The 15,758-nt window shown below is 39.4% G+C and overlaps 1 protein-coding gene across 2 annotated transcripts in view; it reads right to left on the bottom strand.

Annotated features, from left to right (window-relative positions):
- Nucleotides 1-15,758, bottom strand: part of MALT1 (MALT1 paracaspase) — a 75,212-nt gene that overhangs the window by 17,229 nt on the left and 42,225 nt on the right. For both annotated transcript variants that reach the window (XM_074952408.1, XM_074952407.1), the window contains 2 exons: nucleotides 13,882-14,085; nucleotides 32-209 (listed from right to left, as the gene is read on the bottom strand). In XM_074952408.1, coding sequence (XP_074808509.1) covers nucleotides 32-209; nucleotides 13,882-14,085 — 382 coding nt within the window. The remainder of the gene's footprint in view (nucleotides 1-31; nucleotides 210-13,881; nucleotides 14,086-15,758) is intronic.

Here is a 15,758-nt window from a genome sequence, read left to right as displayed (position 1 = left end):
ACAGTAAGCATTTCATGACTAGAAATCCTACCTTTTTCTACACATATCCAGTAAAAACACATTGAGCCCAGTCTCTTTTTCCTGCATCAGTTTGAGTATATTCTGCACGCACAAACAGTTTGCAGACCGATAGGGATTTGGGGCATCAATCGGAACCATGAAACTGTTCCCATAGTTTTCATAGCCATGGCCAGCATAATATAATAAACCTGAAAGGAAAAAGCAGAAATGATTATATGGTATACGCACACACTGGAAAGCCACCACTGACTGCACTGGGGCCAGCATTTTACCCATTACATCTACGTTGTTTGGGAGAAATTAAACTTTTTTGCTAATTCAGGTAGAGTTTTCAATTAATATCATCAATGACTGGGCAGAAAGTCAAAATAAAAATAGGCAATTATTGACCCTACTATGTGCAAACATAACATGAAGAGTTTGGGTAAGTAAAATTGCTTTAACACAAGACAGTAGGTACTTATGAAATAACATCGCTTTAGATTAACAATGTACTAGGGAAATATGGTCTAGATGAAATTATTATAAGGTGGATGTACGTTTGGTTTAAAAACAATACTCTAAGAGTACAGTAGAACCTCAGAGGTACAAACACCTAGGGAACGAAGGTTGTTCTTAACTCTGAAATGTTTGTAACTCTGAACAAAACATTATGGTTGTTCTTTCAAAAGTTTACAACAGAACATTGGCTTAATACAGCTTTGAAACTTCACTGCGGAAGAAAAATGCTGCTTTTAATCATCTTAATTTAAATGAAACAAGAACAGAAACAGTTTCCTTACCTTATCAAGTCTTTTTTTTTTTAAACTTTCCCATTTTTTAATAGTTTATGTTTAACACAGCACTGTACCATACAGTATTTAAAAAAAAAAAAGCAGCAAATAAAGTCTCTGCTGCCTGATCATGTACTTCCAGTTCCAAATGAGGCTTGTGGTTGATTGGTCAGTTTGTAACTGAGGTTCTACTATGGTTCTCAATGATTCACTGTCCACCTGGGAAGGTATATCTAGTGAGGTACCAAGGGGGTCAGTCCTGTGTCAGATACTATTCAATATTTTCATTAATTATTTGGGCAACGGAGTGGAGAATATATTTAGAAAATATGCAGACACCAAACTGGGAGGGGTCATAAGCATTTTGGAGGACAGGATTAGAATTCAAAATGACCTTGACAAATTAGAGAACTGCTCTGAAATCAACAAAATGAAATTCAGTAAAGACAAGTGTAAATTACTACAAGTAGAAAGGAAAAAAAAATCAAATACACAACTACAAAATGGGGAATAACTGGCTAGTTCACAGTACTGGTGAAAAAGATCTAGGGGTTGTCATGGTTCACAAATTGAATATGCATGAACAATATATGATTCAGCTGTGAAAAAGCTTCATATCATTCTGGTGTGAATATTAACAGATGTGTTGTATATAAGATCTGGGAGGTAAGTGTCCCGCTCCACTCGGCACTGGTGCCTCAGCTGGAGTACAGCATCCAATTGTGTGTGCCACACTTTAGGAAAGACGTGGACAAACTGAATTGAGTCTAGAGGAGAGCAACAGAAATGGTAAAAGGTTTAGAAAACCCGATCTATGAGAAAAGATTAAAAACAGAGCATGTTAAGTCTTGAGAAAAGACAACTAAGTGGGGATCTGATAGCCTTCAAATATTTCAAGGGCTTGTTTAAAGAGGACTGTGATCTATCGTTCTCCATGTCCTTGAAAGATTGGAGGAGAAGCACTTGGCTTAATATGCAGCAAGAGAAATTTAGGTTATATATCAGGAAAAGCTTTCTAACTATAAGGTCTGGAATAGGCTTCCAAAGGAGGCTGCGGAAGGACCTTTATTCAAGGATTTTGAGAACAGGTTGGACAAATACCTCTCAGGGATGATCTAGGTTTACTTGGTCCTGCCTCAGCGCAGAAGGCTGGACTTGATGACCTCTAAAGGTCCCTTCCAGCCCTATATTTCTATGATTCTGTCGTATAAACAAGATGACCTTGAAGTCTGAATATAAATATTTGTAAAAATCCATTTAGCAACTAGAATTATGGCCAGTTATGGGAGTATAGCGCATAATCTATACCAGGGGTTCTCAAACTTCATTGCACCACAACCCCCTGCTGACAAAAAAAATTACCTCAAGGGACCAAAGCCTGAACCCACTGGAGCTGGCGGCGGCGGGATGTGTGTGTGTGTGCGCGTGCATGCGTGCGTGTAAGCTGAAGCTCAAGGGCTGCAGCCCCTGGCAGGGGCCCTTTAACCTGAGCCCCGCCACCCAGGGCTGGAGCCCTCAGCCTTCAGCTTAGGCCCCAGGTGGTGGGGCTCAGGCTTCAGCCCCAGACCCCAGCAAGTCTAACACCAGCCCTGACAACCCCATTAAAACAGGGTCGTGACCCACTTTGGGGTCCCGAACCACAGTTTGAGAACCACTGATCTATACAAAGAGTTAAATTGTGCATAGATGAGTTAGCAGCCGTACTAACTTGTATAATCAGCTCCTGCACATGCACACCTGCATATCTGTAAGTTCAGATTTCATATTAGACTGAAAAGAATAATACTGAATTACATAGCTAAAAGTTACAAACATATTTAACGTTAAAGGGATACTGTCAACTTAAAAAGACACACTTGTCTGAAAACTCCCCCACTACTATCATGAGTAACCAAAATTACTATAACTAAACGATTAGAGAAAATATATTCCTATTTTTCCAGCTTGCTTACTCTTTATATTTGGCATTACTTTGTGTATCGTCAGTTTCATTGTTTCCCCCATATAGCCAGCTTCTCCATTTGTATTTGTGAGGCTTTTTTACAGCAATAGGAGAGAGAAATGTTTTGAAATTTAGAAAAATGCAATTGTTACATCATAAAAACTGGGAGGACACAGGACCAGGTATCTGTTATTAAACTACTTTAACTCTTTTTAAAATAGGTCTGGTCTCTAAGTCTGTTTACAAGTTCAGAATTCATGACTGTGATGTGTGTGTGTGTCTGCTGGATAATTAAAAAAAATGTTTTTTCAAGTTAAATTCTTACTAGACTGATTAGGATAACACTTTAAAATAATTTTTGAATCAAATCTGTAATAAATATTCACTTATAGTACTTTAAGTCTTCAAAACATTCTATAAACATTTTACAGAGAAAATTTTACTACAGTTAAGTATTTTCTTACTGCAAAAGGTTAACGTTAGTCTAAACCTTAGATTTAGCCTATTATGAATAGAAATACTTGATATCTTGCCTTGATAAGAAAACCAGTTAAATCAAATAAAACTATTTAATCTCAGTAACAAAAACAAAAATTATGACAGTGAATATGATTTCTGCCTCTTGTAAATTTTTATGGTATATTAGTTGTTCTTTATATAAACTCTTGGTCACAGGCTTATATATTTTCCCACTGCCTCTTCCTGGTATTTCCTTAACTTATCTATTGCAGGATCTGGTTTTAAAAGAAACTTTAGTCAGCAGTACACTCTAGTTGCCAAGCCAGATCCTGAGTTGGTGAAAGTTATTATAAGTCAATTGAGGTCAGTGGAGTTATGACAATATATGCCAGCTATGGATCTTCCTCATAGGCTGTATGACTGGGGCTCTATACAAATAAAATAAATGAATGGAATTATGAACCACCCATCATCATAAAATTTCACGTTCTGAGTGCTCAAAATAGAGTAGGTGCATTTAAAACACTGAAATCACCTATATCAAAGTCAGCTTTTATATTTAGAAAGCTAGATTTACATTTTAGTTATTGCAATAAAAGAAAAGCAACTTCAACTCAATTACAGTCGTTTGTGTTTCAGAAATACCATGAGACTGACATGGCACTTCTAAGCTAAACCAACAATTTCAATTATTTATACGCTTCCAAGTCACATAGAGACCTTTAAAGTTGCTACATGCAATGAGCACAGCTCACAACCCAATGGAAAACTGTAAACCTAGATTCAGAGTAAGGATAAGTGCACAGAAAGCAAATACAAGGCAAGTGAGAGCCTAAAAATTGTTTAAACGCCACTTGAATTTTGATGCCATTCAAACCTGGCAGAAGCTCAGAGACTTATAATAGCATCACTTGATTAAAAAGGTACAATTCTAAAGGGTTTACAGTTGACATAACATCTAGTTAAAACAATCTGCAGTATAAACTAAACTAACAGTAAGACAATTATAAGATTCCTGTGGTTATAGCTGACTGGTGAGTTTTGAGAAGTTAGAAAACAACTTGAGTGCCAAGCATCTGCTTAATAGGCACTTTGCGCATGATCCTAAAGGACTTCATTCAAAGCTTACTGTATTCAAAGGGATCCTTTAAAATGCTTTGGATCTAACCCTAAATTAGTAAAACTTTTTTTTTTATACAGGTCTAAATATGCAATAATGTACCTAGATAACCACTCACTACAGACCAGGAAATAACCACCACTGAAGTATTAGTTAAAACAGCCCATGTGTCTAATGAACAGAGTCAAACCCTTTAAAAAGAATGTTGCCCCAGATTTTTCTGCCCTATTGTGTCAGCCTAGTACCACTGTTATAGTGGCATCATCCAAACCATTCCACAGCTTACACAACCCATGCCTGTAAGCAGGAGAAAACAGCTTTAGTAATGACCTTTGGTAGTCACCCAACAACACTAAGAGCATATCATATGTAACTAGGGAAACAACACAGCATTTCATTCCTCAACTCTAAATAGCCTCCAGGGGTCAACACATATTTTACTTCAATATTGAAAATAGTACTAATGTCATACAGACATGCTCCTGAACCTATCAACTTCCTAATCAGATACAAATTCAGGATGCCTTCAAATTTTACTTACCCCCATTCATTAGCCTATTGACTTCACTGGGACTGAAGCACATGCTAAGATGCTTTCCTGAATTGGGACGTTTTCCTGAATCGGGACGTTTTCCTGAATCATGGCCTTACATTGTTTAACCACCTGAACTGATGATTATACTCCTTTGTCTAGCCAATGTTACCAGCGGTTTATAAGCACCCTTTCACACTAAACCCATTCCTACCCTAGACCAAATGGAAAGCTGAAAAAATTTCCTTGTAGAACAACTCATGGAAGTAGCTATTGCACAATATAAAACACAATTCTTGTCACCTACTCATCCAGGTTCAATTCAACAGAAAAAATTCTTTAATAGATCTTTCTGGACACCAGCTAGATTACAAGCATCAATCCCTACAGATGTGAGCACTTGCCTACTTCACATTCTCTGAACTGAAAATGTACCACCTCCCCCACCACACCCACAAGAAATTCAGAGCCTGATATGGAAGGTGGGAATAGAAGACACAGGAGGTCTCAGCCTTCATTAGCTTGAAGAGTAATGGACCACATCAGTCTTAGAGAGTATAAGACCACATCTGGCATTCAACCTTTGATCTTCCACTTGAACTAACAGAGCAGTACTGTGAAATGATCTCTGCTGCAACACACTAACTTATGTATTTAAAAGATTTTTTTAAACTATGCAAATTAACATACTAGAGTGAATAATTCAGTTGTGGCTGTGCATGCATACATATCGAAACCACATGAAAGCAACTGTTGCATAGGTGTATTTTTAAATAAAATTAATTCTCTTTGTGTTTATTTTAAATATACAGATGCATTTTACTCAGGTAAGAGTGGCATATGAATAAACTTGTGTCTAAATTAATGCCTTCCTTGTTTTAGCTAGTTATATCATTCTGCAAATGCTCTCCCTGTATATGGCTGGTACCCTATGGCTAAACTATCTAGTTTAGTAACTGATCACCAATCATAGGCATTATCTACAAACTGGCTTCTAAGGCAGAATTTAAACTTGATTGTGTTCGTTTGCTCAATAGACTTTGCCAGTTTATTTTGGATGGTCCTATTTTAACAAATCACTATTACGGATACGCTAGTTGAAATGTTGGAAATTGAATGCTTGACATTGCTTTTACAATGAAGGTGAACACCTGGATACTTGTTGCAGCATCTGTGTGTCCAATTATATTCCTGCTTTCAGGATCACAGGGTCAATGTAAAAAGATTAGGGGACAAATTCTGCTCTTATTTGCATCAGAGTACATAAAGAGTATCTTCACTGATGTCAATGAAGTGAGTGAGTGAGATCAGAATGAGTCCCCAGATTTATGAAGTTTCTTCACGTTGAGAGCTGGTATCCACTACCAGTCATGGTAGAAAGATTTGAATAACTGAAGAGTTAGCAATTTAATTTGTACTACTTAGCCATGGCCTGGATGCCGTATGGTATTAAAATATGTTTACCCAAATTTTCAGCACGTAAATAATCCCAGTGAAGTCAGTGCTTACAACAGCCACTGATAAGACAGTATTAACATCTTGGTCCTTGGTAGTTCTGGACCAAATTTAGGTCCTATTCTGTTTAAAGGCAGTCAGCCATTTATTAATATTGTACAAATCATCATTAGCATAGGCTTGTATTCTAACCCTGACACAGAACCAGACAGAGCTTTTTATGTAGATTAATCCTGCCAAGAACTGGATCGATCAGTACCAAAGGAAGGGTGACAGGATCAAGCAGCATCTGCACTAAAATATGATGTCTACTCACGCCAGGCCTTGTTGTGATTATTGGACAAAATTACCCTAAAATCAATTGTAAAAAGTAAGTAAAAGTTCACGATGTTACAATAACCATGAAAATAGGTCAAGTTGTTTATGACACTGAATGTTATAAACTGGTGCAAGAGAACTAGACAGAGAAACTGGATTAGTCTAAACCAAAAAGGCCACATTGACATAATCCAAGGACTGTTGAAATTATGCTTGTTTAAAAATAGATGATATGGAGCCAGAATGTAATGAAACAAAATTGGAGTGTTGGATATTAGGCCTAATTGGTGGACAAAATGATGAGGATAAAATGTGCCTCCCACTTCTGCTACTTTTGTTTCTAATACTTTTTTGGAGGGTGGAGGGTGATTGGGAAGGAATCTTCTTCCGCCTGCTCATCCCCCAATCTGCCAGAACAGCATCTCATCTTGATTCATCTAAAGGACTTCCTTCCTCAGAGGAAAGCCGGCTGGCCTTGGACTTGTATGTTTACACCTGTGAGGACTGGATGTCATTATTTTATCATGTCACACAATCCTCACAAATGAAAACAAGTTCCTTAAACAAGAGCAAGGCCAGCCAGCCATTCTCTCAGGAAGAATGTTCTTTATATGAGTTGAGATGAGCTGCAGGGATGAGCTGGGGGAAGAAGATTCCTCTCTCCCCCAATGCTTTTTTTAAAAAACAGAGTAAAGATGGGTGGCATATTTTATCCTCATTAGGTTGTCCACTTTTTGTCATAATTCCTCCTTCTCTCCCCTTCAGAACATAGAAATAGCCACTCTAGATCAGACCATAGGTCCATCTAGTTCAATATACTTTCTCCGACACTGGCCAGCACCAGATACCAGGAAGGTGTAAGAACACTGCCATAGGCAGATGTGGGATAATCTGTCCCCCAAATAGGTCTCATCCTTGTTTCTAATGTTAGATTGGCTTAAACTCTGAAGGAGAAGGTTTAATATCCCTTTCAAAACTTGTCACTAATGATGACAGCTCTGAATATTATTGATAATAAATATCCAAACCTTCCTCTTGTTGTAGAGTGCCACAAACCATTCAAGAACTGACAATGGTTCCATTCTCATTGTGCCTTTATTAAGCATGCTAGGTTTCAAAAAACAAAAATGTTACAACAACCCTGGACAAATAAATAAGATGGAGAAAAAAAGTCAGTCTGCTGTACATTAATAGCTAGAAACATGACAGCTAAGCTATGGGAGTTTATGGAGCCTTTTTTCCCCAGGGTAAGTATACAGAAACAGTAAATTAGGGTACTTGTCAGGGAAGCCTGGCTCTAATCTCCTTATTATGAGCTATAAACCACCATCTATATGATTGCAGATGTTACCAAAGTTGCCAGGCAGCAAAGTGGGACCTGTGAGCCAATATGAGCCTCACACTCCATAAAACATACTTACAATACATCACATCCATCTCATTTATATTTCAGTAATCTGGAAACATGGCTTATTGCAGAGGTTCCCAAACTTTTTGCCATCATGACTCCATTTTGATGAAATACTTCCTTCCAGGACCCAAGACAGCATGGAGGATGCCATTTTGAAGAGCAAAATGGTGTTCTCCACACATGGCATGTGAGAGGTCATGCCTCATGGGGGTCACCATTTGAAGAGCAAAATGGCGTCCTCTGCACACTGTGACCTCCGACGTCTGATACATGTGAGGTCATGCTATGTAGAGCAAGAGTGCTTCCACCACACACTTGGGATTGCCACAACCCCACAACCACCACCACCACCTGCTGATGGTGCTACTCCATTTGGGTAGTGACCCAGTTTGGGAACTGCTGACTTATTGCCTCAGATACTTCGACTTGTTGGAAGGATTTGCTGTAAAAGCACTCAGAAGCTAGGAAATGCCTATGCAACTTTAATCCAGCCTCCTGTATGTATGCATATAGTAGCCTTTAATTACATGATCACATACTATGTTTTTCATAGGGTTATGAAATAAAGTGGGCAGGAACACCTTTTATCAGAGCATTTCTGCCCCAGACAGGTTTATTTTAAAATGGTAACTGGATTTCTTTCCTGTCATTGAGCAAGTAACTGGGTTAAGGATATCTGACGAGCAGCCAACAAAAGTATTTAAGATGCAATGGTCACAAACAGTTATTGTACTAACATCAGGATCACAGAAATCAACATTTTCAGTTATCTCCAGAGTTTTTACTAAGAAAATAGCCAGATTACTTTCAATCTTTAAAACGTATGCTGTTACATCTCTCATCTCATTTATATATGATGAGCACAATAATTCTGCATTGCATTTAATAACAAATATATTGAGGAACTAAAGTACCAAGACCACCATCACCAATTTGTTTATCAGTTCTACTTTTAGGGAACAGTGTTTGAAATGCCACATTCCTGGCAGCAAGTAGTAATTACACAGTGTCATGGTAAATATCATGAATATCTGAAACAAGGTCTAAATGGGGGTAGCAGCTGTGCCTCTTATGTTTGGAGCTGTGCCCACTAAAACGCAATAAATCACTAGCAATTTATACCCTGACAGCATATTTTGTATTGCTTCTGAGACACTCATAGTTACTATCCAGAATGATCATTTAAATGATAAAGTAGTTTTATAAAGGTTTAATGATAAACTTCACTGGGAGATGCCATGCTTGGCTTTCACAGATATCAGCTAGATGGAAAAAAGAAGGTTAAACTGTATAAATGTACTTTGCAAATGCTCTGACATGGAGCCAGTATGAACTACGTCAAAGCCTCTGGTCACTTAATTTTTTTAATTCATGTTAACAGCTAACTTAAACAGAGAGCCTTAAACAGAATAGGAGTCCATAGCTCACCCAAACACACAAGAAACAACGTAAGTATTTTACATGAAAGGCAAATGGAAGTCATACCATCAGAAAGCTGAGTGAACTTTACAGCTATAATAAACGTCCATATGATTGTGAGTCTTTGCTCTGATATATAAATGGTGAAAGATATTTTGAATGTCAGGTCGGCCAGCCCTATCAAGCATCAGGTATCACACTAGTGTGAAAGCCACGCAAAGAAATAACTTCATGTGGGCCTGGACCCGTTTCAGTAAAATACCAGATTAAGCAGTTTCTTGGCTGAATTTAGGTAGGGGAGGGAATTCTAGAGCCATTTGTATAGGACACCTAAGTTTAGCATTCTAGCCTCTGTCCTAAATCCTTATTTTAAAAGTAATTTACACAAAAACAGCTTTAAAAAAAAATCAAATCTAGCTAGTCAACAGCAGACCTCTCATCACATGCTGCATCAGATAATTCAGGGTGGCCTGCTCCCTAATAAAGAAGTAAAGTTTTGGCTGAATTGATCTATTCCACTTTCAAGGTAACAGAGACAGTAACTCAGCTTCCCCCTTCAAGATGAGACTTAGGAAAGACAGATCAATTTTCCATGCCACATGCTCGTGAGAAAATTGTTGATACATTTCACCAGTATAGCTCAATCTTCATCTCTTGTCCATTATCACAGTACGGGGCAATGACTCGCTTGTAAGGCAAGTTTTTAATGACAAAAAACCTCCACCAGAAACTAGCATACAGTTAATTTGTGACTTAAATCACAAACCTGTCCAGGAGGAAAGGGGAAATTTAAGCTCAATGTGACACCAGATGTGCAATATTCATCCTGTAAACTACTTTGCACATCCATAATTTGTCAATATCTAGGGGATATCATTCTAAATTTAAACTTATTAAAGTTAGCCCTATGTTGCAAAGTACACTTATCTCAATCCTGAAATAGCTTATAGTTGCCATTTTCTAACTTATTTCTCCCTGTCATTGTCCACATATTGTGCTCCCTACACAATACATGAAGATATATGAAGGGGCAAATCCTGCAGTATTTATTCACCAGAGGTGTTCACTAACAGTTCTGTTTGAGTTCTGCCTGAATTGGGACTGTGACGAGTTCGGTCAAAGAGACTCTCTTGGGACTGTCACTGGATGTGCTGAAATTAACTCTGAGCCCGTTTTCCCTGCCAACTTGGGACTCCAGAACTCTGCCTTGTCAAGCCAGACACACTAGGCTGCTGCATCACAGACCCAGGTCTGGTCCACACCCCCAAAGCTACAGACTTTAACCAAAAACTGCTCAACAGGTTACTTGCCTCCTGCACCCAGATGCCCAGTTCCCAATGGGATCTAAACCCCAAATAAATCCGTTTTACGCTGTATAAAGCTTATACAGGGTAAACTCATAAATTGTCCGCCCTCTATAACACTGATAGAGAGATATGCACAGCTGTTTGCTCCCCCTGGTATTAATCACTTACTCTGGGTTCATTAATAAACAGAAGTGATTTTATTAAGTATAAAAAGTAGGATTTAAGTGGTTTCAAGTAATAATAGACAGAACAAAGAAAGTCACCAAGCAAAATAAAGCAAACACACGCAAGTCTAAGGCTAATACATTAAGAAACTGATTACACTTAAAATCTCACCCCCAGAGATTTCCAATAAGCTTCTTTCACAGACTAGACTCCTTCCTAGTCTGGGCCCAATCCTTTCCCCGGTACAGTCCTTGTTAGTTCCAGCAGACATCTTAGGTGGAAAGCAGGGGTGTTCTCATGACTGGCAGCCCCCTTTGTTCTGTTCCCCCCCGCCCATTTTATAGCTTTGGCACAAGGCAAGGTTCTTTTGTCTCTCTGGGTCCCCACCCCTCCTTCTAAATGGAAAAGTACCAGATTTAAGATGGATTTCATTACCAGGTGACATGGTCACATGTCACTGTAAGACAGGGGTGAAAGTAAGTTGAGTGATTTACTAGTACGCCAGGGCCAGCTCTGGCCCCCGGAAGGGGCGGGGCCTAGGGTGGAAGGGGTAGGGCTGAGGGGGTCAGAGCCAGCCCCAGCCCACCCTATAAAGTAAGTGCCCCCCCTCCTTCTCCTTTTCCTCCTCCTCCCCCCCCCCCACCAGGGTAGCAGCAGCAGCCTGGGGCTCCAGGGGCTATTTAAAGGGCCTGGGGTTCCCCTGCTTCTAGTGCCCCGGTCCTTTAATTAGCCGCCGGAGCCCTGGGGAAGTGGCGGGGCTCCAGCGGCTATTTAAAGGACTGGGGCAGCAGAGGCAGCTGGAGCCCTGGCCTCTTAAATAGCCCCTGGAGCCCCTGCTACTCCAGGGCTCTGGGGGCTATTTGAAGGGCCTGCGGCTCCCCTGCTTCTACCACCCTGGTCCTCTAAATAGCCCCCGCAGCAGTGGCGGTGGGGCTCTGGTGGCTATTTAAAGGGCCGGGGCAGTAGAAGCAGAGGAGCCCTGGGCCCTTTAAATAGCCGCTGGAGCCCCGCAGCCACTACCCCAGGGCTCCAGCAGCGGGGCTCTGGAAGCAATTTAAAGGGCCTGAGGCTCCAGCCACTGCTGGGAGCCCCAGGCCCTTTAAATTGCCCCTTGGGCAAGCCTCGTTCTTCATTACCCATGGGCTGGCCCACACATACACAGGAAGGCTTGCAGCTAAATAAACCATCCACAACCAATTGTCCTAGTCAATGGGAGCCATCAAGATTCTAAACCACCATTAATGGCCCACACTTTGCATAATTAAAATAGGACCTCAGAGTTATACTTTATATTTCTAGCTTCAGATACAAGAATGATTCATACATACAAACAGGAGGAATATATTCAGTAGGTTATAATCTTTGTTATGATATCTTACAAGAGACCTTTTGCATAAAGATATTCCAGTTACATCATATTCACACTCTTAAGCATGTTTCCATAAAACATATGGAGTGCAACGTCACAGGGACCTTAGGATTTAACACTATTTGATGAACCCTTGGCCACTTGAAGTTGCAGACAAGCAACTGCATCAGAAGTTCATGGCATATCTTTCACTAGAGTTCCCAGCTTCCTTCTCTACAATCTAACGGTGACTTATAAAGACAAATTTAGTTCGAGTCCTTTTTGTTTCTTCATTATGTATAAAGAAGGCCTAATATTGTGGTGTTAGCTTTTTTTAAAAGCTTTCTCAGCTTGTTTTTCAACATTAGAAATTCAGGTTTGTCTACCCTTCCCCTCACAGAGAACTACTGCAGAACTAGCAGGACAACATCACAAGTACCAAGGAAGTGAAAACCACCACAACTTGGGAGGGAGAGGAAATTTTTATTAGCATCTATTTAATCTAAAAGCTTGACAAAAAGTTGGGAGGAAAGATCTGTGTTAAATGTTCAATACCCTGCTCCATTTATAAAAACATGGATAACATTTATTTTCTCCCAGTCTTAGTCTTGTTTATTTATATTGCAAGGTCTTCAGGACAGGGATTGTTTCTTAGTCTACGTACATACAGCGCCGGGCTTAATAGGGTTTCAAGTTGGGTTTAGGCTTCTAGACATTACTGTAATACAAATAAACTATTATTACTACCCATGTAATTTAAGGCTGAGAAAGCTCCCCCCTCCAGTTTCCTGGTTTTCCAGTGAGACCTTCAGCAAAAAAAGGAAAGACAGGACCTGACAGTCCCAAGGTAAACAAGCAAGCAGAAAAGGAATTTATTTATATGTCTTGAAGAAGCAAAACAACTTTTTCCTCATTTGTACATCATCTTTAAGTTGTAGGAGTAGAAAGTTAACAAAATATAGTGAGTGTAAAGTTGCAAATGCATGTAGCACAATGACTCAAAGGGCTCATTCATGATTTTGTAACCAGTTAGTGGCAGATAACTAGCTGGTTACAAGTAATATTGTTTCCTCACAGCAAGTAGGTTTGTGCATTTACATCTGCTACACTGCCTTACTGTATTGGTGCATTCTGGGAAACACTACACAGCGCTGACTCTTGCTTAAGTGTTTTTTTCCCTAGATCACAATTATGCATGTCCCACTACCAAAACAAGCGACACAAATGGACTAGATGACCTCCTGAGGTCCCTTCCAACCCTGATATTCTATGAAATGCAGCAATCTTTAGCAAATAATACACCTTTTTAATATGAAAGTACATAGCAGTATTTAGCAAAATACTATACATTTAGGTGTGGTTAAAAGAGGCTCAAAGATTTTATCTGTTCACTAATAAAAGCAACAATACCTTTTACTCAAAGCCACAGGATGTGTTGGTGGGTGTTTAACTCACTTCCTCCTTCCCCGCATATACATGCTACTTACAGTGAAGTCTGCTTTACTGTCAAATAGGACTTAGTGATCTGGCAGAGGTGAAAGTTAATGTCTGAGTGTTCTTGACTCAAAAAATGTTTTACTAAATTAGTTGGACAGATCATGACTTTCTTACCATACACTCCTTTGTCCAAAAGAAGTAAAAATTCATCCACTGCATTCCGCATCTCAGATTCAGTAAGATCCAGCAGAGAAACAACTTTGAAATCCAGCTGTCTCAGCAAGTTGGTCAATTCATAGACATCCACCATTGGAGCTTTCAGCTGAGGGTGATTCCAATAGCTCATGTTTCCTATTAACAGAGCTACCTTGTCAATTGCTGTAAAGAAACGAACACATTTTTATACATTTTTGAATCAAATATAAGGTGTTTTCTTTTTAAAAAAAGAAGAGCTATTCTCAAATCTAAGTGCATGTGCAATATTTAGTATATTAAAAAATATATATCAAAAATTGGCTCTGTGCCAACAAATGACTCCCCTTGGTGCCTGGTTTAAAATTTCATTCATTTCCAATCACTTGCTCTGAAAAAGCATGGGAAAACAAATAGGTCTTGCAGTGTGTCCTGAGGGTGAACAAAGCTAGGTTCTGATGCATCCAAAGCTTCTTAACTGGCTGTTCTGTCAATACATCAGTCACTACTATACCTATGATTCTCTGCCTTCCTCCCCCAATGAGTTAGCATCTCCCTTGAAGTGCAACAAAGTATTTCACCCTCCATAACAGTACTGAAATGTATACGAATCAGTACTATAGTGCTTGTGCCAGTATGCAAATACTATACCCAAGTTTCTGATGCAACCATATATTCATAGGCAGGTAACTTTCCAAAACATTCCCACCATAAATCTTCCATGATAGATCTCTCCCAAAATGTGAAATTTGGAGGTCTGAGCAAGAATTGCTACAGCATTTTTAGAGCATTGGAGAGACTAAGTGAGAAGAGAACCCCTTCCTCCCCATTAATAACTTGCTATATTGTTTAGACCAGAACGACATTAAAAATAGCTGAGGTTTGAGAGTTTTGTGTAAAAGTGGACAGTACTTATTGAAGACTGATGCCTTTATCTGATTTAATATCAAAACTAATGTATTTTCAAAAGTTTAAGCATTTTTGTGCTGACCATGAACAGCAGATTCTCTCATTAAAACCCAGATCCTGCACTGAGAAGTGCATGACAGATTCCTAAGCTGCACAAGCATGCACACTGAATCACTGGCCTTTAAGTTAGGAAGTTAGACTCTGATCCCGCAAGTGACTTTTCATGCATGCAGGGGGAGTCCAGTTGACTTCGATGTGTGTATTTGGGGGAGGGGAAAGAGGGAAAGCGCACACCTTCAAAACTGCTTCGGAAGCAACTGTCTGGTTTTTTTGACTATTAAATTATACCTTTTCACCTCCCCAAAAAAATATTCACAGCATCTTTATCTTTAAAACTTTTTTTGCAGCTGAAAAGCCTCCAAGGCTCCAATGTCTGAGGAACGGGGTCCAGATGAGGAACAGGGGCTAATAACATCAGCCACACTATCAGAGGCTCATTCACCTGCACATCTACCAATGTGATATATACCATCATGTGCCAGTAATGCCCCTCTGCCATGTACATTGGTCAAACTGGACAGTCTCTATGTAAAAGAATAAATGGACACAAATCAGATGTCAAGAATTATAACATTCATAAACCAGTCGGCGAATACTTCAATCTCTCTGGTCACTCGATTTCTGATCTCAAAGTGAGTATCCTTCAACAAAAAAAACTTCGAAAACAGACTCCAACGAGAGACTGCTGAATTGGAATTAATTTGCAAACTGGGTACAATTAACTTAGGCTTGAATAGAGACTGGGAGTGGTTGAGTCATTATACTAAGTGAAACTATTTCCCCTTGTTTATTCCCCCCGCCCCCACTGTTCCTCAGACGTTCTTGTTAACTCCTGGAAATGTGCTGGAAATGGCCCACCTTGATTATCATACACATTGTAAGGAGAGTGA

Source organism: Natator depressus, chromosome 5 (genome assembly GCF_965152275.1).
Source record: "Natator depressus isolate rNatDep1 chromosome 5, rNatDep2.hap1, whole genome shotgun sequence".
Taxonomy (NCBI): Eukaryota; Metazoa; Chordata; order Testudines; family Cheloniidae; genus Natator; species Natator depressus.
This window is presented reverse-complemented; position numbering and strand designations above follow the sequence as displayed.